This window comes from Uranotaenia lowii, chromosome 3, assembly GCF_029784155.1.
Source record: "Uranotaenia lowii strain MFRU-FL chromosome 3, ASM2978415v1, whole genome shotgun sequence".
In the NCBI taxonomy this organism is placed as follows: Eukaryota; Metazoa; Arthropoda; class Insecta; order Diptera; family Culicidae; genus Uranotaenia; species Uranotaenia lowii.
In genome coordinates this window covers 196308487-196334182 of record NC_073693.1, presented here as the reverse complement: position 1 = coordinate 196334182, position 25696 = coordinate 196308487, and the positions used below count along the sequence as shown (strand labels likewise).

The window sequence follows — 25696 nt, the reverse complement described above, 5'->3', positions numbered from 1 at the left end:
TTAAAGAAAATTCATAGCGACTTTTAGGATCACACAAAATAGTTAATTTTACGATATTTGTGAAAGATTCAGAACAAAGATTTTAATAAAAAGGGATTCAATAACGATTTCCAGTTATAATTTGCTCTCATATTTCAAAATTGTAGATTTACAACCACTTTGTCTTCAAGAGAAAAAAAAAGGGTCATTCATGATATCGTCACAGCATAGAGTCATGGCGATGTTCGTATTTCATATCCCAAGCCTTATTAAGAAATCAAAAACAAAATGGGTTTTGAAATCTATATATATAAAAATGGATTTCTGTCTGTCTGTCTGTCTGTCTGTCTGTCTGTCTGTTCCCTATAGACTCGAAAACTACTGATCCGATTTGCGTAAAACTTGGCAGGTGGGGGTATTGGAGGCAGAAGAAGGTTCCTATTATGGTCTGAGACCCCTCCCTTTCTCATGCACGGGGGGAGGGGCTTCCCAAATAAAAGACAATTTTTTGCATAACTCGAAAACCAATCAAGCAAATGGTATCAAATTTGGCATGGGAGGGTACTTGGGTACGAGGAATGTTTCTAAGAATATTTGGTGCCCCTCTCTCCTTCCAGTGAGGAGTTAGGAAGAAGGAAGGGGCCTTCCTTACAATTTTTTACATAACTTTAGAACTAATCAAGCCAAATTTGGCATGGGAGGGTAGAGGAATACGAGGAATGGTTTCATGATTATTTCAGATCCCTCCCTCCTTCCAGTGAAGATACAAGAAGGAAGGAGGGGGCTTTCATACCTTTTTAATTCCATAACTTAAAAACTATTCGATGAAATGAAACCAAATTTGGCTTGGAAGTTTATTTAGGTATGATAAATAGTTCTTTGAATATTTGCTACCCTGTCCTCCTTCCAGTGAGGAGATAGAAAGTGAGGGGGGGGGGGGGCTTCTTCACAATTCTCAGCATAATTGGATAGTTAATTAACCAAATGGAACCAAATTTGGTGTGGGAAGGTATCTATGGAATTTTTTACATGATGTTTTGAGAACCCTCCGTTCTTCAAGTTGTAAAATCTTAAGGGAGGAGGGTGCTTCCATACAATCCTTACATCACTCGGGAACTTACCCAGCAAATGAAACGAAATTTGGTTTGTAACAAATGGAAAAAATATGACATGGGAACAATCTAACAACCGAGCAAATAGATCAGAATTGAGCATGGGAATGTATTTGAATACACGAAATTTTTTGATCTTGATCCCCTCCTTCCAGGTAGGGGATGATAGGCAGCAAGAGGGGCTCCGATACAAATTTTATGGCACAACTCGACAGCTAATAAAACAAACGAAACCAAATTTGGCATGGGTGGGTAATCGAGTACAAGAAATGTTTTTTCGGTGGTTTGGAATCCCTCTCTTCATTCAGTGGAACGATATTATGGGAAGAGGGTCACTCATACATTTTTTTTTAAATTTTGTTAACTAATCGAGAAAATGGAACCAAATTTGCATGGAAACATATTTGTGTACGGGTAATGTTGCTTCGATTGTTTGAGACCCCCTTTTCCTGCCAGAGGGGAAATATAAAATGGGGAGAGGTTCACCCATTTTTTGAATAGCTCGAGAGCTTATCGAGAATGACGCCATATATGATATGGAATCGTATTGATATACAAAAAGTGTTTTTCTGATTTTATGAGATTCCTTTTTTTCCATAAGGGTTAAAGGAATGATGGAGTGTCCAATGATGTAATTTTTTTATAGAAAATTTTTCTAGGATAGTTTGAAACTCTCTCTACAAACAGAGGGACAGCGAAGATCCCATATATAAAAAAAAAATTGGCATAAGCTATAAACTTATGAAGCAAAGTAAACCAGAGTCATACAAAGGATTAAAACACGGATTTAAAATAAAATTAATTAAGATTTCAAAATAAAACGTTGCAATTTTATTTTAAAAAAACATTTTAATGATATCGAAATTTACTTTAGAATTTTGTGCAAATAAATAAAAAGTTAAGTAACTAGGGACCACAAATTTAAATAATTTTTGGAAGGTGTAGCAAAGCACACCGGGTCAGCTAGTCAAATATAAAACTTGAATTTCGAAACGAACAGACCAATGACTGTTAAGAGTAACTTTTTCTTTTGTGCTACAGAGTTAATGTTAGTATGATCTTTAGATCACACCAAAAGCATCATTTTAGGGTAACGGGCATATTTCGGACCGCTTTGGGAAGTGGCGATGCTATTTCTTGAATTGAAAAAGTATATATTACAATTTTTTACTGCTTTATACATTCATTACAAAGATCAAGGCTTTTCCAATCGAATCAAATCGTCGTTTGTTGCAATGCAACTAGATTTAAGCCTAAAAATTCGTTTATTTGATCGTTACTCTGGTCGGTATTTTTTACCACCATGTTTCTATTTTGGACCACACTCGGGGCCTATTTTGGACCACCTTTAAACGAATTTAGATATTTTTTCGAGTTTTGATACAATTTCCTCAGCAATTGGTTTACGCGTATAATTCAGTAAACCTTTTTATTTTTACTCTCGTAGTCATGTTTCGTTCAGGTTTATTCTTTTGTTACCAATTATTTTCAACTTTTTCTCAACCTCTTTCTACACTTGTTTGTTGGGTATTTCGTACTACACACAACCATCTGTTATTTGTTTGTACAATTATGCTGTCAAACTAAAATTTATGATGAGAAGAAGGTATCTATCAACTGAAAACTCCTCCATTTATACAGTTCGTTTCTAATGTTTAGGAAATTCCGAAAGCACTCTTACAATCTCCACGAATTTTGTCGTGCAGTGTAAAATACTGATCAATTTTCTGTGGTCAGTTGGTTTAACTTCAGGATTGAATTTTAAAACGCAAAACAACTCAGGCAAATCAATGATAATTTAAGGAAGTCTTTTATCATTAGCTCTGCGACAATAATTGATTTACCTTTTCTTCCAAAGCCCTATTCGATTTGGTTTGGCTTTAGTACTGTATCGTACCTACATAGATTCAAGCGACTTAAATCCTCTCAAATTAAAAAAAAAATCTTTGAAAAATTCACAAAAGTATACTTTTATGATTACAAACAAGATTTGTTTTACGAAAATACTTTACGTTGTGAAAAATTTAAAGAGTTTTTTTTTTCATAAATTGCATAATTACAGGGGCGGAAAAACTACATTTTCAGTGCTTTTTCGGTTTAAGTTTTTAAACAGTTTTTTCTTCAGTTTTAAAACATAGATAAAAGAAATGTCTCATAGCTATAATTTAACATAATTTTCGTCCAAGTTATTCCTCAAATAACTGAGGTATTTCAATTTATACAAAAAATGAACTAGGTACATATTTGTCGATTTGTTGTCGTTGTCGTTTATTTCATCACTTCAACTTATCTTAGGATCAAATTTTACTCAAAAATCAAGTCTTAATGGTTGATACTAATGTCAATAGTTTTTTTAAGCAACCAAAATAACTGTTTTCAAAAAATAGATCCATTTCCAGATTTGTAATGCTTTTTTTTCTGTAAGTTTGTCAAACACCTGCTATATGGATTGTAAAGTTTACATATTTTATTTGTTTCGCCCCAACTGTGATAAATTAAAACTTTATTTTTAATTTTCTATCCCTTATCAGCTTATTGAAATGGAATATTAGATATGATTAGAATAATAGGAAGGAGCTTCAACTATATCAGTTCAAATTTTCTATGATCAACTTGACTTATGAGTGAAATATTGGAAAATAGTTGCAAGGTAGTCAAAAATATGTACCTGGCCTAAAATAAGTCCGTTACCCGACGTAGGACTTTGATTGTACTATTTCACCTAGCGATTCGTTTACATTTGGTACATGCGCCTCTTTCAAAATTCTGTAACGAAGTGTTTGTAACTTTGTCTAGTACTCAAATTGAGAATTTAGAGTTCAGAATTCTTAAGAATTACAGGCTTCGGAATGAATACAAATTTAAATTTCAAAGTTAATAATCTATAAAAAAATCTTAATAATTAAAAAAATCTTTTGTTCCACAACGAAATTCTGAAGAAATCTTTCGTTGCATAAACATTTTTTGTTGCAGAAATAAAACAAATTAGTAAAGTTTTCTGGTTTGAACTTTCAATTCGTGTTTGATTGATTCGTATTGAATTCGTATTGATATTCCATTCATTCATTTCAGTGACATCCATCCATCCCGTGTTTCTTTTCTGTTTTCAAATTTCTGGTTTTTCCTTTTTTGGGTTACATGAAATTTCCGTTTGTGGTTGCAATGGAACGTCATGGGAAAGAGTAATGTCTTATGTCTGAAACATAATTTTACCAAAAATGGCAGGCAAACGCTCTCCATAAATTCATACGCATATTTTCTGTGTTATTTCCCCCCCTTATTGTGACAGTGTCGCCAGTGGGAAGATCGTCTTCCCTCGTATACTTTGGCCGCTGGGTTTCATTACTTTTTACCCACTGGGCATTGTGTGTTACCCGTTCTCTGTGCAGCAGCATGTCACTATGTCCTTCGTTAGTTGCACAGTTGTATTTCTTTTTTGTTGTGAGTTTTATCGTGCGCTTGTGTGTATATGTCATTCGCAGTGCTTTCTCATGGTGAAGTTTTGTTGGCAATACATTCATATTGTTTGGCGGTTTTAGGAAGTGGACAGCACATAGTAGATTTTTTTTTGGAAAGACAATGAATCATGGGGAGAAGAGCCTCATATTGCTATGCTTTATAATTGTGACTTTTATTGGTGCTTTCTGATAAAAAGGCGGGTGGCCGAGCCACTGTTTTTTGTGCTACTTTTCGGTTCAATTTATTATTTTCCAGTTTCAGCAGCAAAGGTTCATGGGGTGTAATTGATTGTAGTCCTAGTGGACTTAATTGCATTCTGGTGATTTAGCTTCTGACAAAAGATTACGGATGAATAAGACTCGTCATGGAATGAACAAATGATAAGAAGAGAGAAGAGACAATCATTCTGATGATGTTTATTTGAAAAATTATCATTTTGTCACTTAAAGCAATTATAAAAATATCCTTCAACACACCCTCATAAATATGTGCAGTGTTATAACTAGTTTTGAAACGTTTTTGTATTCTTTTTTTTTTATCAGATTTTATCAAACAACACCACACACGGAGCAAAGCACCATGAGGTTCCTCGAGTACCACGGAGGGAACAGAGCCAAAAAATGGGACAGTCAGAGGAGGAGATCAAGCAGACACAGATCAAGGTAACACAACCTGTTTCGGGCACGCTCCTACCTGTGTCGGCTTCGTCGTCAAACTCTTGACCTACGTCGGTGTGGGCTTCACTAATACGCGCTAAGTCTTCGGTCGTGTGTGGGATCATCGGATTCATCGAGGGCGCAGGGTCCAAAGTAATAGGGGCATCGTCAGCATCTCGCAACGTCGACACAACGGCTTGATGGAATTCTAACAAATCATCGCCTGTTTTCGGAAGATGATTATTGTCGAAGAAAAATGAGATAAAACAAAAATTAATGAAAATGAGTTTTTTTTCTCTTTAATAAGCTACAACTTTAAATAGGTTTTTTTTTTTCTCGAAGTCAAAATATTACATGCCATATGGTGGAGGGAATGATTGGACTAACCTACGAGTCTTTGCACGAAGGACGCAGGCACTAGGCCTCTTCTACCATCTAACAGTTCGGCATCCAGATAGCTACCTTGCGGTTCACCGTTGCCCCAGACTAACAAATAATCACCTGCGCATAGCGCCAATTCACCTTCCGAACCTTCCACTCTACAAGATGTCACAACAAAAGCGATGAAAAATATAAAATAATGTTATCAACGGTTGACAGATATCTACAGAAGTTGATGCTTCTGTTAATTTACATAATATTACACGATAGTTCTGAGAAAAATGAATGAAAACTGGTATACTCACTCTGGCGGGTCATACGAAAATCTTGCTATAAATACACAACATCTACCTTTCCCCGGTATATCTAACATGTCCACTTGCGGTTCACCGGTACCGTTCAGCGTTAAACCGTGCGTTCGAGCTGGGAGGGTTAAATGAGCTATTAGGATCTACCGCTACCGCAAACTGCAGACGGCAACAATACGCTACTCACCATCGAGCTCCATACCGATCAGCGTTCGATTCTGGGTGTGCATAAACGCCGGATTGACACCGTCGATGCCGGAATAGCTATCGAGGCCCCAGCTAGCAGGAGGAATCGGCGAGCAGGGCGTTCCACCTCGTTGGCCGTACCGCGTCAACAGGTCAAGCTCGTCTAGGGGTTTGATTTTACTGCTTATTCCACCGGATGCTAGCAGTGGGTTCGTATAGGTGGAGTAGGACGTGCTGGTGCTGAAGTTGGTCAGATTAGTGCCCAGCGAGCTGGTGAGCGGGTTGGTTGAACTTAATCCTAATCCGGCGGCAGCCCCGAGCCCGGGAGGTAATCCGGTGAGGCCTGATACACCCGTTGTGCCTACGCCGGATGATCCGACAGAACCGAGGACCGTCGCTAGTCCACCAGTTGTAGCCGAATGGGTTGGGAATGTGTATGACGAGGCTACGGGCGCTACGCTTAATCCTAAGGTATAACTGGCTGATCCCGATGGTATGGAATGTGTGTTGTGTAACGACAGGACGGGCATTGTAGAACTCTGTCGGGAATAAAAATAAACATCGGTTAGACATGCAGCAATGTCACGTATTGATGAGAGTTGGGTTCTGATGGGATGAGCATGATTTATGAATGGCATTGTGTTAAGTAAAGTTTTTGTAAGAGAAACTGTATAGTTGTAATGCTTATTGTAACGAAAATATTCAGGAAGTATAAACAGTTGATAAGGCAAAATGTGCTAAATAAATTTGGGAGTGCCATCTGATAAGAGAAACAGATTGTGGTGTAGTGATTGTTGTTTTGATTTCATGCTAAGGTACTTTTTTACATTAATACATTTGTACGCAATATGTAGGTACAAAAAGCTATGTGTTCCAGACTCAAAGCTCAGGGCGGTATATTTTTTTGGTTTTGCGGCACCCATAAGAGTGTATCGAGCTCATAATTATTTCTTTAATCAGTTATGGGTTGGTTGAAAAACGTTAAACACAATAAGCTGAAAACAATCACCTTTTGTTTGATGCTCCACAATTGAAATTCAGAACAAACCCTTTGTTTTAGACTGAACATTATAAATGTTTTTCATTGAGTAATCAGACCATACAAAAGTGTGCTTCCTTAAAATGAAGCCAAACACATTTCTAAATATTAAAAGCATGCATAAAACAATGCTCGTGGACGATAAGTTTTCTACCCGATTGAGAAAAAGTGAAAACTTGCGTCAAACATCTCAGAACTTATCAATATGCAGCTTCACATATTAAACATATATCGCTTTAAAAACCTTTAACGATGTTGCTCTGCCTTCCAACTTCATATCGTAAATCAAAAAGGAATCAATTGTTTTTGATGGTTTATAATTTTGATACTTTCCTAATTATGAAGTAATCAGTGACACAATGTACAGCGTACAGAAAGGAATTGAAAAACAGGTTGTTACGAGATTCTAGCTCCCCTTTAGCAAGTCAAGCTGTTTTTCTTGTTTAAACAAATCAATCATTTACAGTTTGTTTTTCTTCTAGAGTTATTTAAATTCATAAAATTCACAACATAAATCTCAAATTGTAGGGACCAGGAAGGCTAAGATAATTAAATGAAAGGTTAGGGGGCTATCTTGCAAGCCTCTAGTCGTTCAAAACTCCGGCATCCTGCAAAAGCAAACATAGAGAAAAATTGAGTGCCAAGTTACTAAAACTTTTTTTGCAACGACACATACTCTAACAAAAGGCTCCGAAAAAAGTTTTAGAAATAACTGATAAATATATGAAATTTTTAGAAAATCACACTTTTTTAAATTGATAAGCAATTGTGAAAAAAAATAGGCTTGATGCATTTTAATACCACTTAGAGCAAGTTCACTCGTGTTGGAAGAATGTGGTAGAAACTTTGACACTTGTAGCACATTTTGAATATTTATCAATGCAAAACATATTTCAAGAACTGCTGCACAGTGGTCCAAAAGGGCTAAAAGTGGAACTTTTTTCATAGCGCCTCTGTCTTGTATCTCATATCTTAAGTGTCTTCAGAACATTTGCTTCTTCAAACATGCTTCATAACTTGAAAGCATCAAAATTTAGTCAAAGTCCACCATAAAAAATTGAAAATTTCAACTTTTTTGTTTCAATAGATAGAGTTTTACTTTATACTGCAAAGTTGTAGAATAGATGAAAATATGAAACTTTGTTGAATACATCAAAATTCTATCTCTTTTCAGAACAGAGTTATAATGGTTTTATTTTGAAAGTTATCTAAAAGTTAGTTTTTTAAACTTAACTATAGTTAGATGAAGATTTACACGAATAAGATGTTCTTAACATTTGTTGGCACGTTCAAATCACACGTTATGCACAAGATTTCAACATTCTACGACAATTCCTAGCCAACTTATTGCAACTTTAGGTTTTATTTTCACTCAACTTCACGAGCGTTTATTGCAAAAACGTACAAGAGAATTTTTTAAGCTCATAAACCAAATTGAAGCTTGAACTAAGTGCAATAAATTGGTGTAGTTGTCATTTGTCTTCACGAGCTTATATATGAACACAACAAGCATATATTTGATGTGTTTTACGTGTTTCCATACAAAAATTATTTTCAACAGCCTTCTGCCTTCGTTTTGCGTAGCATCTGCGTAGCCTGGAAATCAATTTTTCCATTTTTTTGTATGGAAACACGTAAAACACATCAAATATATGCTTGTTACTAGTTGTATTCAAATATAAGCGCGTGGAGACAAATGACAACAACACCAATCTGTTGCACTTAGTTCAAGCTTCAATTTCGTTCAATCAGTTTTAAAAATTCACTTGCAGTTGAAATCTTAAGCAAAACGTGAGATTTATACGCCCCAATAAATGTTCAGAATATCTTATTCATGTAAATCCTCATCTAACTATAGTTAAGTTTAAAAAACTAACTTTTAAATAACTTTCAAAATAAAACCATTATAGCTCTGCTCTGAAAAGAGATAGAGTTTTGATGTATTCAACAAAGTTTCGTATTTTCATCTATTCTACAACTTTGTAGTATAAAGTAAAACTCTATCTATTGAAATTAAAAAGTTAGAGTTTTCAGTTTTGTTATAGTGGACTTTGACTAACTTTTGATGCTTTCAAGTTATGAAGCATGTTTGAAGAAGCAAATGTTCTGAAGACACTTAAGAGATAAGGTGAAGGACAAAGGCACTACGAAAAAAGTTCCACTTTTAGCCCTTTTGGATCACAGTGTGCTGCCGTCAAATTTCTTTACAACTCTGTTTCTACTTTAGGCTTATCTGATAAAAATCCAACTATTTTTGCATCTCAGCATGCGAAAATACACATAGTGTTGTAAAGAAAATTGACGTCCGCTGATCTTGATAAAAAATGACATTGTAAAATTTTCAAAATGTGCTTGAAGTGTAAAAATTTCTACCACTTTCTTCCAACACGAGTGAACTTGCTTTTGCAGTATGAATGGAACACGTCAAATACACCCATGCAAAAAACCAAAATGCGCTGAAAAGTAAACTGGTGCCAAAGATGGTGGACGGATTTGAAAGTTCTTCGCGCCCACGTGTCGGGGATTTTATCAGCTTCCCGTTTGAATTTTTGACATTCCGCAAATCGACTGTATTTTGAACATAACCAACATGGAAACCGAAAGAAGGGAAAAATTGTGCACAGTTATTTGGAAAATCCATTGTGGTCTGCATCTAGGCTTGCTGAAATCGCTCCGTTATAAAACGATATAAAGAAACATTGAAGACGTTCGGAAACCTCAAGCCAATCGTCGGAGTGGAACTGTCGATTGGAAACTACGTGGTGAGATTTTGAAGACGAATCAGAGGAATTCCAATCTGTCGGACCGTGATTTGTCCAGAAAATTCGCTGCTGCCCATAGTACCATGAGAAGAATTTGACTCCGGGAAAAAATCAAGTCGTTTCGAGCTAGCAAACAGTCAAATCGGACCATAAAATGGAATAGTGTGGACAAAATCCGTGCTTGGAAGCTATACGACCAGGTGCTCAACAAGTTCGACGGGTGTCTTCTGATGGACGATGAAACCTATGTCGAGGCTGACTTCAAGCAAATTTCAGGTCAAAAATTTTACTTGGCAACGGCTCGGAGGGATGTTCCAGCCAAATTTAAATTTGTTTTTGTCGATAAATTTGCAAGAAAATTTATGATTTTTTAGGCCATTGGCAGCTGTGGCAAAAAAAAAACAAATGTTTTCGTTACAAATATTAAAATGACGTCGGACAAAGAGTGTCACCAAAAACGAATTTTGCCGTTCACATTCGATCCCACAACCATCCCGTAATGTTTTGGCCAGATTTGCGAGCTGTCATAACAGCAAAGTCGTTCAAGAATGGTATGCAGAGAAAGGGGTCCAGTTTGTTCCAAAAAACTTCACCCACCCAACTGCCCCCAGTTCCGCCCTATTGAGAAAAACTGGGCAGTCATGAAGAGGAGGCAAGGCAAAAAGAAAGGTTGTCAAAAACATCAATCAGATAAAGACCTGGTGGAATAAGATAGCTAAAACGATGGACGAAGAAAAAAAATTGCATAAAAATATCTTCTAACGCTAAAATTTTAAAATCAGCTAGCAAATCCTGTCAGCAGTCTGAGAGGGTAAAATTTTCTGAAAATGTTAGAATTATCTGGAATAATTTGAATTCATTTGAATCCATTATCTTTGGATATTCTGATTGTGGAAACACTTGAGGGTATTTTATTAAAAAAGCTCACTAATAAAGAGCACGACACCCTCCCAAATAAACGCACTTCAATAAATCACTGATAAAGAAAATCAGTTAATACTAGGAACCGCTGTAACTTTTTTGTTAAAACGATTATCGTGATGCAATCTGGAGTAGAAATGTTTGTCCTCATTTAAGCTTTTAAAAATTAGGAAAATCGATATTCCGTTTAAAACAATTTTTTGTGAGATTACAGTTTTTTCACTTCTCCTGAGTCAAAGGTATTAATATCCCATTCGCACTTCAGACTCTATGCAAGTCACTACATCAGTTAAATGTTGCTTAAATTTTGCATGTTACTTTCTTTCGATAAAATTATAATTATAAGCGTGGAGTGTTTTATAAAACGTTTAATTCCTATTTTTAAGACCAATTTCAGTAACCATTCTGTACACTGTGATTCTCCAATTTTATTCAAAGAGAAAGCATTACTTCTAAGGTTAAATAATCCTAGCTTCTATAGTTTTCAACCCTTTATATGATTAAAATAATCTCTTGAATTCTTTGTTATAAATGAATTTTAAAGTTTTTAGGATTTTTTTTCTTAATGAATTCAGTCTAAAACTGTGATAAATTAGAAATTATTAAAAAAAATGCATTTCTATATTTTTGTCGATCTTAAATTTATACAAATCAACAGTATTGTTGGCAAACGTGAATTGCAAATGATCGATAGCAAACTGTATTTCAATTATTAGAATATTAGTGAAGCATTAATGAAACAGTAAAAAAAAATCATAATTTCTACAATTTTATAACAGTTGTGGTAAGAACCTCAAGAAATTAATAGTTTGAATTAACCATAGAGATTCATAAAAACTAAAAAATTACAATGCACAAAACCGTCGTTAAGGTCTAAAATCTCTAAAACCATCGATGAAACTCCTCCTGAAAAAAATAGTTTTTCATCTTAAATTCATTAATCAATATCACAGTATTTAAATACTTTCGCAAAAATGAAGTTGAGATGATTGAAACTTTTTCTTAATGAGTAAACAAAATCATCACCCGGGACGATGCAAATATACGGTTGCTACTTTCACCCTCATTCTCACCCTCAACACTAACAACTTTTACAGGTCGCAACTACCTGCCTGAGGTTCAAAACTCGGGTAAAACTTGTGGACTTCTGAATGGATAAATGAACACAGTGACAGCAGTTAGAGCGAAACTCGAAGGAAGCTAGGTTGCCTCTGCCAATAAACGAAAATTATATAAGTTTTAAGTAAATATCTAAAATGACAAAGACTTTTCACAAATGTTTTGTTGGGGTGTTATTTTTGAATGAATTATACTTAAAAGCAAAAATTTATCGTTCATATTTCTATATCTTGTTAGTTCCAGCAACAAATCGATTCGATTGAACTGTCAAGGATAGCAAATTTAAGAAAAAAAAAGATCGAACATACATTTTTATTTTATTAACATGGCAATAAAAGAGATTGAAATTAGCATAGTTTGGAGAAATTGAAAAAAAAATCACATATCATCCAATCAGGCGTAATTTGCCGACACATGAATATGTTAAACTGCAAACATTTTAAGGCCCTATCGTGAATCACGATGACAAAAAGAAACGGCGACGGTCTCCCATCAAGACTTTTCTCAAGGACCTCTCTATCGAATGAAAGAAGATGATAACATACCCGGACGCGTCAGAATGAAGGCGCCAGCAGCCACCACCGAAAGCTGTCCCTCTTTCCAGTTTGGGGCGATCTGGAAAATATTCCCCAGCCTGCATATCCGAAAAAATGGAAGCGATTCACTTGGGTTTGCTCTCACTGTTGCTGTTTAGCATAAATTTATTCACACACTATCAGGTCCCATTTCGCATTCCAGACGTTTCGGAATTATATCGCACAAGAATTTAATTTCGGTGCAAATTTAATTTCACTGTTCTTGCTCCACGGCAAACATTCGATATTCATCTTAATACCCGCACAGAGGGTCGTAAAAAATATCAACCTGAGCCACACCGAAGGAAGTGACATGATTTCACTAAGCTCGCGTAGTCGTGTCGAAATATTTAGTTGGTGTCATCCGTTCGGAAGTCAGAAGCTAAATAAGGCGCTGGATCCTTGCTGGGATTCATTGGCACGCGCCTTCTGATCGGACGCTGAGTAGTGGTGCAGAGTTTTAGTTTTTTTTCTTCTCATTTTTATCATCCTTCCAATGTGATTGGCTCATGTCCGATTTCGACCAATGACGCGGATGACGCCACTCTGATGGCGATGTTGAATTTAAACTTGGTCGGATGGTGTCATCTTCCGGCGACATTAGCATTTCTTTTTCTTCTGCTCTACAAATTGGTCGTTTGTGGGTACTCCATTTGGCAATACAATGGATGCGCTTCCTAGTTTTACGTAATAGCAAATATCACTCCCTCAACGCTTAAAATGGTTTTTTTTTCTAAAAATTTTAAGTTGCAGGGTCATTTCAGCATAGGCTTCAACAGACTTCTGGAAACGAAACATAACACAAGAGGCAGAAACATCCAAAATGGGAAAAATATTTTTTTAAATGTATTCTTATGAAAAACTGCTCTGATGTTCCAGAAGTTCATGTTAAATACAATAATGCTAACGAGCACGAGTTCAAAGTTCAAAGTCATTTTAAAAAAGTGTGTTTATTAGTGTTAACAAACATTTTTCAAGATAGTTGATCAACTCCTAAATGTTATTTGCTTCCCCATCGACATCTTGAGAACTTCTGCCCATTCCCAGGCCCCCAATTATTGCCAAGAACCGTAGGGCTGTTAAGGTGAAAGCTATAATTTGTACGCCACATCCGCAACAGGACTTCCTGAAACCGGTCTTTCAGTTGGTCGGCGAAGTTCAGCATCCACTCACGTTGATCCGGCAATTTACCGGAAAAAGCCCCACGCCACTGCCGGAAGAACATGTGGTATTGAAGAAGATAAAGTTTCTCCCCGTGTTTGTGCTTCATTCGTTTTTCGGGTTTTGGCATATTTGCCGAGGCCAGAGCCAAAAAGGTTTTCTATCTTGGAAGTCGTAGGCTAGTGAATTGTTGGCTGCCTATCTAGGTCTGCGTTCGGAAGAAAAGAATCGATCTTGTGGGTGGGGGTGGGATGAAGCTTCTATATAAGCGATACTAGTGTTTTTTTGCTCACTCGTTTGGCAAAACGTACATAAGATTCAGCCTCAGACAGTCACTATTGTAGTAGTCGACCATCATCGGAAGAAATAATGCAAAAAGAATTATATTGGAAACTGTAGCGCTAGCAAACAGAATACGAAAATGTGAAAACCGATACATGTTTTTCGAGTTGGAAAAATTGGAACAGTCTGAGATTATGTTCCGTAGGATTCGTTCTTTAAGCTTCATTCTAGATTACTACACATGATGCAGAGCAGGGATTGTAGGAGAACTGGGAGTACAACGCACACGTTTTGAAGAATCTTTTATAACTCCTAAATGAAGAATGCAGTCCAGTAAATTGGACAAAAGTTTTGAAAAGGGGACTGTTCTTAACCAAAAATATATAACACGGAACACTTAAACCAATAATAAACGACTTCATCGTTAAATCGTTGAATCTTTATGTTTGTTAACGACGTCGTTGTCGCCCCTGATTTTAACATAGTATCGAGTACGGTCATGTTTTTTTTAAATTTTAAAATCACCAAAATGTTAGAAAAAGTTTCGAAGAACACCAGAATCTGTGCAGAAAATTCTCACATTTTTTTAAAGGTCTACTGGACCAACTGACAAGTATTTTCGTTTTTATTCTCGCCGAAAAAAGTCGATGGAAACAACAAACAATTTTTGTGAATCGTTAATTGAATCTATATGAAATTCAGGAATTTCACATCGAGCGCCGATGTGGTCTAGCGGATAGGCTGGCGCGTGTCTGGTTTTGGTATGCCATGCAGGCGTACTGGGTTTGATTCCCGGTATCGGCAAGAAAACTTTTGGGTTCTAATCCCATAAGTGGCCGACAGGTAAGATGAGTTTTCACTTATAACTGACTATATAATAAGTATGTTCAATCAGTTGCCAGCTGGCCAGGAATATGTGTCGCGGAATATCTGTCGTAAATTCATAACACTAATTCATAACTGCTTGAAACTTGAAAAAGAAGATTAAAACGTTTAAAAATGCATTTTATTTTTTTTTTTGTCAAGAGCTGAAAATCAGTCCCTGTAGGGGCATCACTGGGGGTATAATGAAAACCCCAATGGGGCAGTATAAGCACCATCAATCGAGGCACGATGAGCATTATCTGCCGTTGAATCTAGCAACGAATTGAACTCGATGAAGTCAACTGAATTATAGAGCTACAGCTTGATTTGTTTCATTTGACGATTTAGCCTATTGGTTAGATGTTGGAGAGATAAACAGAAGACTCGAGTTAGATTCCTGGGCGTCGATTCCTAAATCGTCAGATGTAAACTTGTCAAGCTGTGGCTCTATAATTCAGTTGAGTCATTGAGTTGAATTCGTTGCAAGATTCTATGACAGAAAATGCTCATCGTGCCTCGATCAATAGTGCTCTATACACCCCGAGCCAACAAGTTTAAGTAAAAACGCGTTTTAAAATTGATTAAAGTGAAAAATCAATAAAATTTTGATGGTGATAATCGAGGAACAATGTGTGCATCATGTTTAAGTGCGTATTTTAAAGATCAAGATTATTTAACGTGTTGTAACGTTTAAAAACTCACAGATGCAGCTCGACAACAAATTGATTTCGAACGTCACGTTTAAAGAATTGAGTATTTTTCTGAAGTTTTACATCACAAAATAAATTTGCCTCATTGCTCTTTGGTTGACTATATTTTTTTTCTTTTTTTTTTCAAAATAAAGAAAACATAAAAAATGCCTTGTAAACTACACAATTTTAGCTTTCTTTGTGCAAATTTTCAAGCAAAAATGCCCAATATGTGATTTTCTACAGAGTTTGCAAAGTCGTGCAATATGAAGAGGGACATACTTTATTTGAAGTCTTAATCCTTCATTGAATGATTTTTTTTTAGATAAAAAAAACCCAATAGTGCGTAATGATGAAAAAATTAAGGAAAATTATTATTTTCGCATATTTTGGGTATTCTGCCAAAACAAGAATTTTTACAACGCAACTACATTGAACTTTTATATCTTATTGATGTTAACTCTTAATAAACGTTAAATAATTCTTGCATAATAGTCTTCTAATTTGCGTTTCCTCAGCAAGATATGCAATAATCGATTTAGTCGATTTGAGATCATTTTTAAATTTCTCAATCCCGGGTTGCTTTGGTTTTAAAACTTAACCATGATTTATTGCAGAATTTTAAGAAACGTTTATATGAGTAAATTTGAACTTTTAGGTTTGTATGAGAAAATTTAATATTTTGTTCTGAAAAATCAACATCGTTTTCATATATTCTGTGGATCTGTGTCTGCTAATAATTTATGCGTCAATTTATAAATTCTTTAGAGGAAAATTCGCGCGAATACCTTTACCCGGCTTTCGTATCTTATTAAGCACAAACCCCAGCAAACATTTTTGTCGCTATATTCTTATGCTGTTTTGATATACGTTCCATATACATTATAGCATGATCGTATGAAAGTTGAAAAAACAGCATTTATCTACTAAAGTGGAGGCAATATACATACATAAATTTAATTTCTTTTTAAAACGATGAAAAATACATTAATTGGGCGTTATCCGACACCTTATTCGTACCTACCGGAAGAATACAAGAGAGCGCAAGCAAGGATGGAAAAATTCGTTCACCAGCATGAACGCTAATGATTCTCAATCACCGCTCCGTTCACGATGATAGCATCGGCGATGCGAGCGTGAACAGACGACCGCTGATTGGTCGGATTGGCAATCCGAATGAATGAACTTTTAAATACGTTCGGGTGAACGAACCGATGGCCGAAACGTTCGCCGCAGTTAACTGGATCGTTTTTTATTTTCACCACGACGTTCGTTGGGTGAATTGATTCGCAAATGATTGTTGAAACACAATCGCCAAACGATTGCACGATTGCATTCGCGAATGTTTCTGTAACCGGTAAAGGATTGCACCATCAGGTGCTTGTTTTTTCGGCTAATTTTGTGGGTGTTTTAGCCCCCGCGCTCGCTGTCGGTTTGTTTTCTCATGATTTTATTATAATTTATGTTCGAATAAGAACATTCAGCACTTTTGCACATTGCGTAGATAACTAAACTGACAAAGGGGGGTTTGAAAATGTTCACCTTGTTTACGAAGCCTAGGGATTTAGCTTTTGGCTACTGGGACATTTTTTTAACCAAAATTGCCAAATAATCATTTAATTATGTTGAGATTGCAAGAATACAGAATACAAAATTATTACTTTTATATGCGTCACATAAAAGTTATAAAATCCCACACATAAATATTGTAAGCCGACATAGCACTCAAATATCTGCCTACATCTGGGCGATTACGTGCTTGCCTACTTGAAGGCGTTTTGTTTTGTTCGAATTGGTTTTCGGAAGGAAATAAAAAATTGTGAGGTATTGGCTCGAATTTTTTTTAAATTTTTTATTGTTTATTGAAATCACTATAAAAATGCTAAGCCTAATACGTGCGTATGTTTCGCGTTCGTATCCCATTGGGACATAAAAGCGAATTCCGCACCGCAAATCAGCAGCTAAGACGACGTTTATTCGACTGAAACAATATCGACGGCTTTGATCGACACCAGGTCGACGTCCTTGCCTCCTATTTTCAAACCCCCCATTGTCAGTTTAGTTTTCTACGCAATGTGCAAAAGTCCACACTTTTAATAATTATATGTTGAATGTTCCTTTTCGAACATAAATTAAAATAACATCATGAGAAAACAAACCATCAGCGAGCGCGGGGGCTAAAACACGCACAAAATTAGCCGAAAAACAAGCACCTGATGGCGCAATCCTTTACCGGTTACGGAAACATTCGCGAATGCAATCTTACAATCGTTTGGCGATTGTGTTTCGACAATCATTTGCGAACGTCGTGGTGAAAATAAAAAACGATCCAATTGAACGCGGCGAATGTTTCGGGCTTCGTTTCGTTCACCCGAACTTATTAAAAGTTCATTCATTCGGGATTGCAATCGTTAGTGTTCATTGTGGTGTGTTAACTTTTTCCTTTCCCGATTGCTTCGATTGGCAGTTAGAATTGAATGAGTTCACCACGGATTGCAGATTGAATGTACTTCGATCCGATTTTTTCCATGCTTGAGCGCAAGATTTTGCTCTCATAGCCATCAAATCGTTTTTTTGATTTCTTATAACAAAATATTATATTTTCCCGTACAAACCTAAAAGTTTAAATTTACTCATACAAATGTTTCAGAAAAATCCTGCAAAAAATCACGGATGAGTTTTGAACAAAAATGAAATTCTTTAGACCTCAGGGTTTGATAAATTCAAAAATGACCCAGATTCGACCTAGTCTAATGCAGCTATCTAAAAAAAAAATCCCAAGAGAAAAAATTGTTAGAACTGAAATTCAAAAAATGGTATTAAAAAAATTAGAAAAAAAATCTAGAAACACATTAAACAGTTCCTTCAAATAGTTAGACAAATATTTTTTTTGTGACTTCGCACTAAAATATTTTTTTTCCGTTACGAGATTTGGTTTTGGAAAGGCCTGCTTTTCCTTCCGAAATGAAACAATGAGAGAAAATAGAGAAATGTGGTATATCTATTGGTGGGAACAAGAGTTCCCTTGCACGAGTTGATAATCAGTTTTTTCAATATTTTTATTGATACGTCACAAACATTCAAGAGCGTCTCGACGTTGAAGTCGCCCTACACCGACGGCATACAACGTTTCATGTAATTTCAAAAATCACAATCAAAGCACCCTTTTATTTGCGCTGTTTCTTCCTGACGCGCAGCACGGCGACGCTATGAGTTCTAAATAATAAACACTAAATACCAACTTACCAACTTACTTATATTTTTAACCTGATTATAACAACCGACAAGTTTCCGAAGGCGTGAAAACTTTCTAATATAATACCATTTAGAAAACAGCCTGGATGTAGCACCCTCAATAATTTGAGACCAATAAGCAAGCCTTTGAGAAGATATAAAAATGCCAGATGAACGATTTTTTAAGTACCTTCGGTTTGCTTCATCCAAACATAGCAAAACAACTGCACTTCTCAAGGTGCATGATGACATACTTTCAATTATTGATAAAAAAGGAGTAGGGTTTCTTCTAACAATCGACTTTTCTAAAGCATTCGATAGGGTGTCCCATGTTGAACTTTCGAAAAAATTGTCTTACAGGTTTAATTTTTCAAGAAATTCTGTAAACCTCATTGCATCTTATCTGAGCAACTGTCAACAAACCGTCTGTGTCAACAATGTTTTTTCAAGTTTTTTACCTGTCCTTTCTGGTGTGCCACAAGGTTCAGTCATAGGTCCTCTATTCTTTACAATGTTTATAAATGATCTGCCAGAAACAATAAAATCTTGTATGATCCACATGTTTGCCGACGATGTCCAGATCTACCTTTGTTCAGCAACGCTTACAAACAGAGAAATGGGAGATTTGATAAATTACGATCTTTCGCGAATTAATCGGTGGTCCAAAGACAATTTATTACCAATGAACTGAGCAAAAACTAATGCAATGTTCATCAGTAGACAACGTGATAATCGCGAAACTCCTAATTTGTTTATAGATTCGGTTCCAATAAACTTTGTAAGTACTATCAAAAGCTTAGGAGTGACAATTCAGAATAATCTTGAGTGGGATACACAAATTAATTCTCAATGTGGTAAAATCTATGCTTGCCTTCGTACCCTCCGCGTTTCGGCCAATATGCTATCAAGTAGTATCAAACTTCGTCTGTTCAAAACCCTAATTTATCCACATTTCATTTATGCTTGCGAATTACTTCTGAATGCATCTGCAGCATCTATTTATAGACTTAAAATGGCACTGATCTGTTGTATTCGCTGGATCTATGATCTAAGTAGAATTTCAAGTGTAACTCATCTTCAGAGTAATTTGATAGGATGTAAATTTAATTGTTTTTTAAAAGTACGGTCATGTATAGCCTTGTTTAGAATTATACGTTTCGCCCAACCACAGTACCTTTTTGAGAAATTAGTTCCGTTCCGAAGAAGACGTATATTTAACTATCTCATTCCCAGCCATAATACATCACATTATGGCAATAGTTTCTTCGTACGTAGTCTTGATATTTGGAATACTCTTCCTAACGATTTAAAATATCTTAATTCGCTTACAACGTTTCGTGAAAAGTGTATGTTATGGTTCAACAGAGAAAATAATTAATGTATAGGTTATAGTTTTACTTTATTTCATTGTAATTAGATTAGTTAACTTTCTGAAAACCGATTGCAAAAATTTTTAAGGATTTTTTTCTTACTTTGCAAGTATCAATAAATAAATAAATAAATAAATTTATTTTCGATACAATTTTCAGTTCTTGCATGCAAAATCTAATGCGAATTCAAAAAATTCCTTTAAAAATCCACCTGCCAGAAGGGAATCATTAAGATAACAACATCACTTTTCCATACTGTTTTCAGTGTCAAAAAGTTTATTTTACAGTATTCTATTGCAAAAAAAGTTCAAATCAAGATGTTGAAACCAAATCAATACTAATACCGTATTTGTTTATGCCGAGTGTTGCACTAGTGTTGCACTGGTGCACCACTAGGTGCTGTCAAACTGTTTGTTTATTCGGACGGTGTTGCACTGGTTTTGACCTGTCGGAGTTCTGCTTACGGACGGTGGCCCACCGATAATTTTGCCAGTGTTGCGAGAGAGCGTGTGAGTGAGCGAGGTAGCAATACACTGGCGAGGATTTGTGTTTGTTTTTATCGGGTACGGTGGAACACTCCACGAGTGGAGAAAACAAATACAGTATAATACTTGAGTGAGACTTTTCTCAACTTGACAGTTTTTCCTCATTGCATGAACTGATGCCAATCAAAGCTTTTAGGCATCTGTCCCAAATCCAGCATAAATCAAATCCTTATGATGCTCGATGATATTAAATGTTTCGCAACAAAGCTGGATATAAATTTCATTCACGCTCTTGACAGCTCAAAACTGATATTGACCTCCGCACACATAATGTTTTCCCGATGGCTTTCTCCTACCTTGAGCTTTTAGTCACCCTTTTTCCACCCATCGCACCCCCGCAGCTGAAGATCGGGTTGGGTCAATATGTTGGCACAGCCCAAACAAAGACGAACCTTTTGCGGCCGTTTCTGGTTTGGAATTGGAAATCGAATCAAGCGAAATAGATAACCAACCAGAAGGAGGAAAGGATTCCTTTGGGCACTCACGAGCATAATCAGAAATGTCGACCCGGATTGAGAAGGAGCAGCAAAACCCGTTGCGTGAGACTCGCCGCCCGAAGAATCCCAATCCCAAAATAATAAAACCGAAATTTATGAAACAGCTTCTTTCGATTTTCCGTTCGATTTTCTTTATTTGTTTGGTAATAAGTTTGTGTGCTTAGGCAATTTCTTGGCTACAGACGCGTTTTGAGAGTTCAAGAGTTTCAATTTGGAATTATTTAAGCTAATACTGCTTATAGTATTGATTACTGGTCGAGGTTATCCGTAGTGATTCGAAAAGAAGGGACGACAATGTTATTAGAAGCAGAAATTCAGGCAGAATTAGATCAAAACTCAAGCCATCTTCTGTTTATTGTTTTATCAATTATTCGAACAATTCGACGTTAAAACTGGATTCTGCATTAATCATTTCGAATTACCAATAGTTCATTGACTGCTACTTTTAATTGTCAATGTGTTTGTTGTTTCACTGTCCAGGACCTTTTATTAGGTACTCGTCCGAAAATATTTTCATCATTCCTTATTGTCAACGACGGTGGTTTTGCTGTCGATAAAGAAAACTCAAAAATAAAGACTCTTCTAATAGCCATTGTCATTCATCCACTCAAGATAATCAGAAAACATTTCCAACAAAAGGTTGGCATCTGCATAATGTTTCTTGGAAATTGCCATCACATGCTTCGCTAGATTTTGGCGTCGCGAAGCTGCATCCTTTATTAAGGAGTAAAAAACATTGTTGCGATCTTACTTTTTAATGGAGAGGACCTCCTTTGAGAGAACATTAAAGGTTTAGTTTATATTTGAACAATTACGATTAATATTGAAATTTGATATAGATTGCTGGATTTTTTGCTCATCAGAATCCACAACGATAGCTATTGCTTCAAAAGTTCTTTCCGGCGTGATTGCTACAAAGCTGCCGCTACTGCTGCAAGTCATGGCGAGTTGTCTCATCTTGTTATAGTCAATGAAATGAGAATTGGTCCGGAAAATTTACCCATGATGCTTCTTCCGCTTCAAAACTCATCATGACCCCGGAATTCCAGCTTATGACTGCCAGCCAGCAGTCGGAGAGAAAATTGTCGATTTTGTTTCAGCTTTTTTATATCGCATAATAATAACATACCCTATCTCAAGATCAACCCCCACAATATGATACACAAAAAGCGGCGAGGCGCGCAGATTTTTGCGATGGGGAAGTTTGGTGAAAGTATTACAACAGCCAAGAAGCAGAGCCAAGATTTTGATTCCGTCGAATACTTTGCGCTCTTTTGGATGGCCCAACATTACCGAGGCCAAATGGCTCCGCTGGCTGATGGCGAGGGTGTGAGGGTTGTTTTGGGAAAATAAATCAAAAGTCTGCTGCGGGAATGGCAGCAAAACAATTTATCGTCGCCACATGTTCCTCGCTAGAATGATTGTTGTTGTTGTTGTTGTAATCCGGGGAAAATGTTTGGATATATGAAAAAAGTTGGCACTTGACTTGAACGGCGGCGGCGGATGTCTGAAAGCGCTGTTGGGTAATCTTTTGGAACAATAATCCAAAATAGGAGATAAAAAAGGGAACGTTGTTCTAACCAATTTGAGGAACATGGATGAATTTTCAAAGAGAATCTTTAAATTAGTTGCAATGATAAAAGAATTCCAGAAGTGTTCCAAATATTCAGATCGAATATCACCAAAATTTCCATTCGGCCGAAAATTCGGCTCACCGAAAAGTTGAGCTAAGCAGACTCAAATACCCAGAGAGCTACAAAAATCAATCTTTAAACTAGCACTTTCTAAAAGTATCAAATGATTAACATCGGAAAAATTGACAATTTTAATTGCCATTCTATTTTAAAGTTAGCGATGAGCAGAAAACGATTTTTTTCTATGAAAATTTTACATCATGGTTACGCCGCCGGTGAGCTGTTTATGCACATTGAAAGAAAAAAGTGATTACATCTCACCGGCGGATCCATGATGCAAATTTTTTATAATTAGATTTTTATAAGTTTTCTGCTCTCAGCAAACTTTAATAGGGCTATACGTTATCTGTTAAACTATTGCATAAAATAACAATGTTTTGAGGTTGGCACCTTAAACTTTTATGCGAATATTTAAATGGTTTCAACAATTTTAACAAAAGTGACCTATAATTAGTACAACGTCCACCAAAATCCACACAATCATGAGAAGCTTTTCTGCAAGCAAACCAAAACATTTCTAGGTTGCTAGCTCAACCCAAGTTATCTATCGAACGTATACTAACAATTACTCCACCACAGTTGTTCGTGGAGTTTATAATAGGCACGACTTCCGCAGATAATTCGCCTCCGGATTTCACGTCGGGTTTAGTTTTTTGCAGTCACGAGTGAGACGAGTTAGATAAAGTCTTCGGCTATCTCTAACTCGTCGCCATCGATCATGACCTTGATATTACTAGATAAGTGGTTTCGATCGGTCTCGGATCCGCAGGCCAGCTTATTCTTCGTCTTAGACATATTAATATCCAATCCTTCCAGCTTCGCGCTTTAGTATGCGGCAGATCTCATCCACAGCCGCAGATGATCTGCCGACTATATAAATGTCGCCAAGGAAGCAGATAAGTTGACTGGATCTGTTAAAAATCGTACCCCGCATTTCGCCCACCTTTCGTCGAATAACACCTTCTAGCTCCACGTTGAACATCAGGCAGGATAGACCATCACCTTGTCGAAGCCCCCTGCGCGATTTGAATGAACTCGACAATTCACCCGAAATCCGCACGTAGCACTGCGTTCCATCCATCGTCGCCTTGATCAGTCTGATCAGCTTCCCGGAAAAGCCGTTCTCGTCCATGATTTGCCATAGCTCGTCACGGTCAATCGTGTAGTTGCGGCTTTGAAGTCGATGAATACTTAGATGGTACATAGGGACTTGGTGCATTTTTGGAGGATTTGCCGTAATGTGAATATCTGGTTCGTCGTTGACCGTCCCTCCATGAAGCTGGCCTGACGACTTCCCACGAATCTGTTTGCTTGTGGCGTTAGGCAGCAGAATAGGATTCGGGACAGCACTTTGTAGGCGGCATTTAGGCCAGTGATCGCTCGGCAGTTCTTACAGTCCAATTTGTCGCCCTTCTTGTAAATGGGTCATATTACCCCTTCCTTCCAGGTAGCTGTTCTGTGTCCCAGATCCAGACCATCAACCGGTGTAGGCAATCGGTCAACTTGTCCGGGCCCATTTCGTTGAGTTCAGCTGCGATGTCATCCTTCCCAGCCGACTTGTTGCTATTCAGCTGGCGGATGGCTTCTTCAACTTCCCTCTTCGTTGGGAGTGGCGCCTCTACGTCGTTAGCTATGCCGGCGATGAACCTTCTCCCACCTTCTTGATCCCCTGCATGTGCGCCGTTAAGGTGTTCATCGAAGTGCTGCTTCCACCTTTTGATCACATCTACATTGTCCGTCAGGATGCCCCCATCCTTATCCCGGCACGTTTCGGCTTGCGGCACGAAGCCTTTGCGGGATTCGTTTAGTTTATGTAAGAACTTTCATGTTTCTTGCGAACGATGCAACTGCTCCAGCTCTTCGAGCTCCTTCTCCTCCAGGCTGCGCTTTTTTTCCTGGAAAATTCGGACTCACTGCCTTTTCCGCTGTCGGTGATTTTTCACATTTCGACGGGTGCCTCTTTGCACTACTGCCGCCCGTGCGACATTCTCTTCATCCATCATCCTCCTACACTCCTCGTTGAACCAGTCGTTCAGTCGAGTTCATTCCACATGACCGATGACGTTCTGCGCAGCACTGTTGATCGATGTCTTGATGGTACCCAACAGTCCTCGAGAGGGGCTTCGCCAAGCTCGCCCTCTGCTGGCTGCGCTACTTCGAGCGATTGTGCGTAAGTAGTCTGCCGCGACCTCAGGATGCTTCAGTCGTGCCAATAGTTATGAGATTGAATTACTGTCTTATCACAGATTCTTTCTGTGGTTTGGCTGTTCACACGCTTGAATTTTTTTTTTCGACTAAAGTCGTTTTACCATCTTTATGGCATTCGCGACTTTATATCAACGATACAATTGGCGCACGGACTTTGAAAAACTTATCCGGTACAAGTGTGTTCGATGTTTACTCTTGGGCTCGAACTCACGGACATCTGCTCTGAAGGCAACTGACTTGCCAACTGAGCTATATCACAAGCCCGTGCTGGAATACTGATTGTGTTATTTTGTATTAAATTTTTGGTTTTTTTCTCGAGTTAAAAAAATAACGTCTCATATTCAAGAAATAATATATTGATATTCGAACTACACAACGTGTCTTTGTTTTTTTTTTGCTTCAATCTGAGTTATGACAGTTTGATAAATATATTGTTTTGATAAAAAAGTCTTATAACTAACGAATACTTCAAGATAGAGATTTGCTGTCTAAAACAAAAAGGTGCGCATTTTATTTTGATAAAAGTACTTAGAAGACATCGTTTACGTATAAATTCATTCAATAGAGCTAGAGCTGAAAAACTATTTTTTTCGACGCTCTAACGTTTCAACATTGAAAAAAATCTCAGCACACTTTCTAGCGTCATATGAATTTT

The 25696-nt window shown here is 37.0% G+C and overlaps 1 protein-coding gene across 1 annotated transcript in view; it reads right to left on the bottom strand.

Moving 5' to 3' along the window:
• Window positions 1-25696, bottom strand: part of LOC129752985 (uncharacterized) — a 157896-nt gene that overhangs the window by 21543 nt on the left and 110657 nt on the right. The window contains exons 7-10 of the mRNA XM_055748776.1: window positions 6083-6620; window positions 5893-6010; window positions 5594-5745; window positions 5244-5429 (exon numbers count right to left, since the gene is read on the bottom strand). Coding sequence (XP_055604751.1) covers window positions 5244-5429; window positions 5594-5745; window positions 5893-6010; window positions 6083-6620 — 994 coding nt within the window. The remainder of the gene's footprint in view (window positions 1-5243; window positions 5430-5593; window positions 5746-5892; window positions 6011-6082; window positions 6621-25696) is intronic.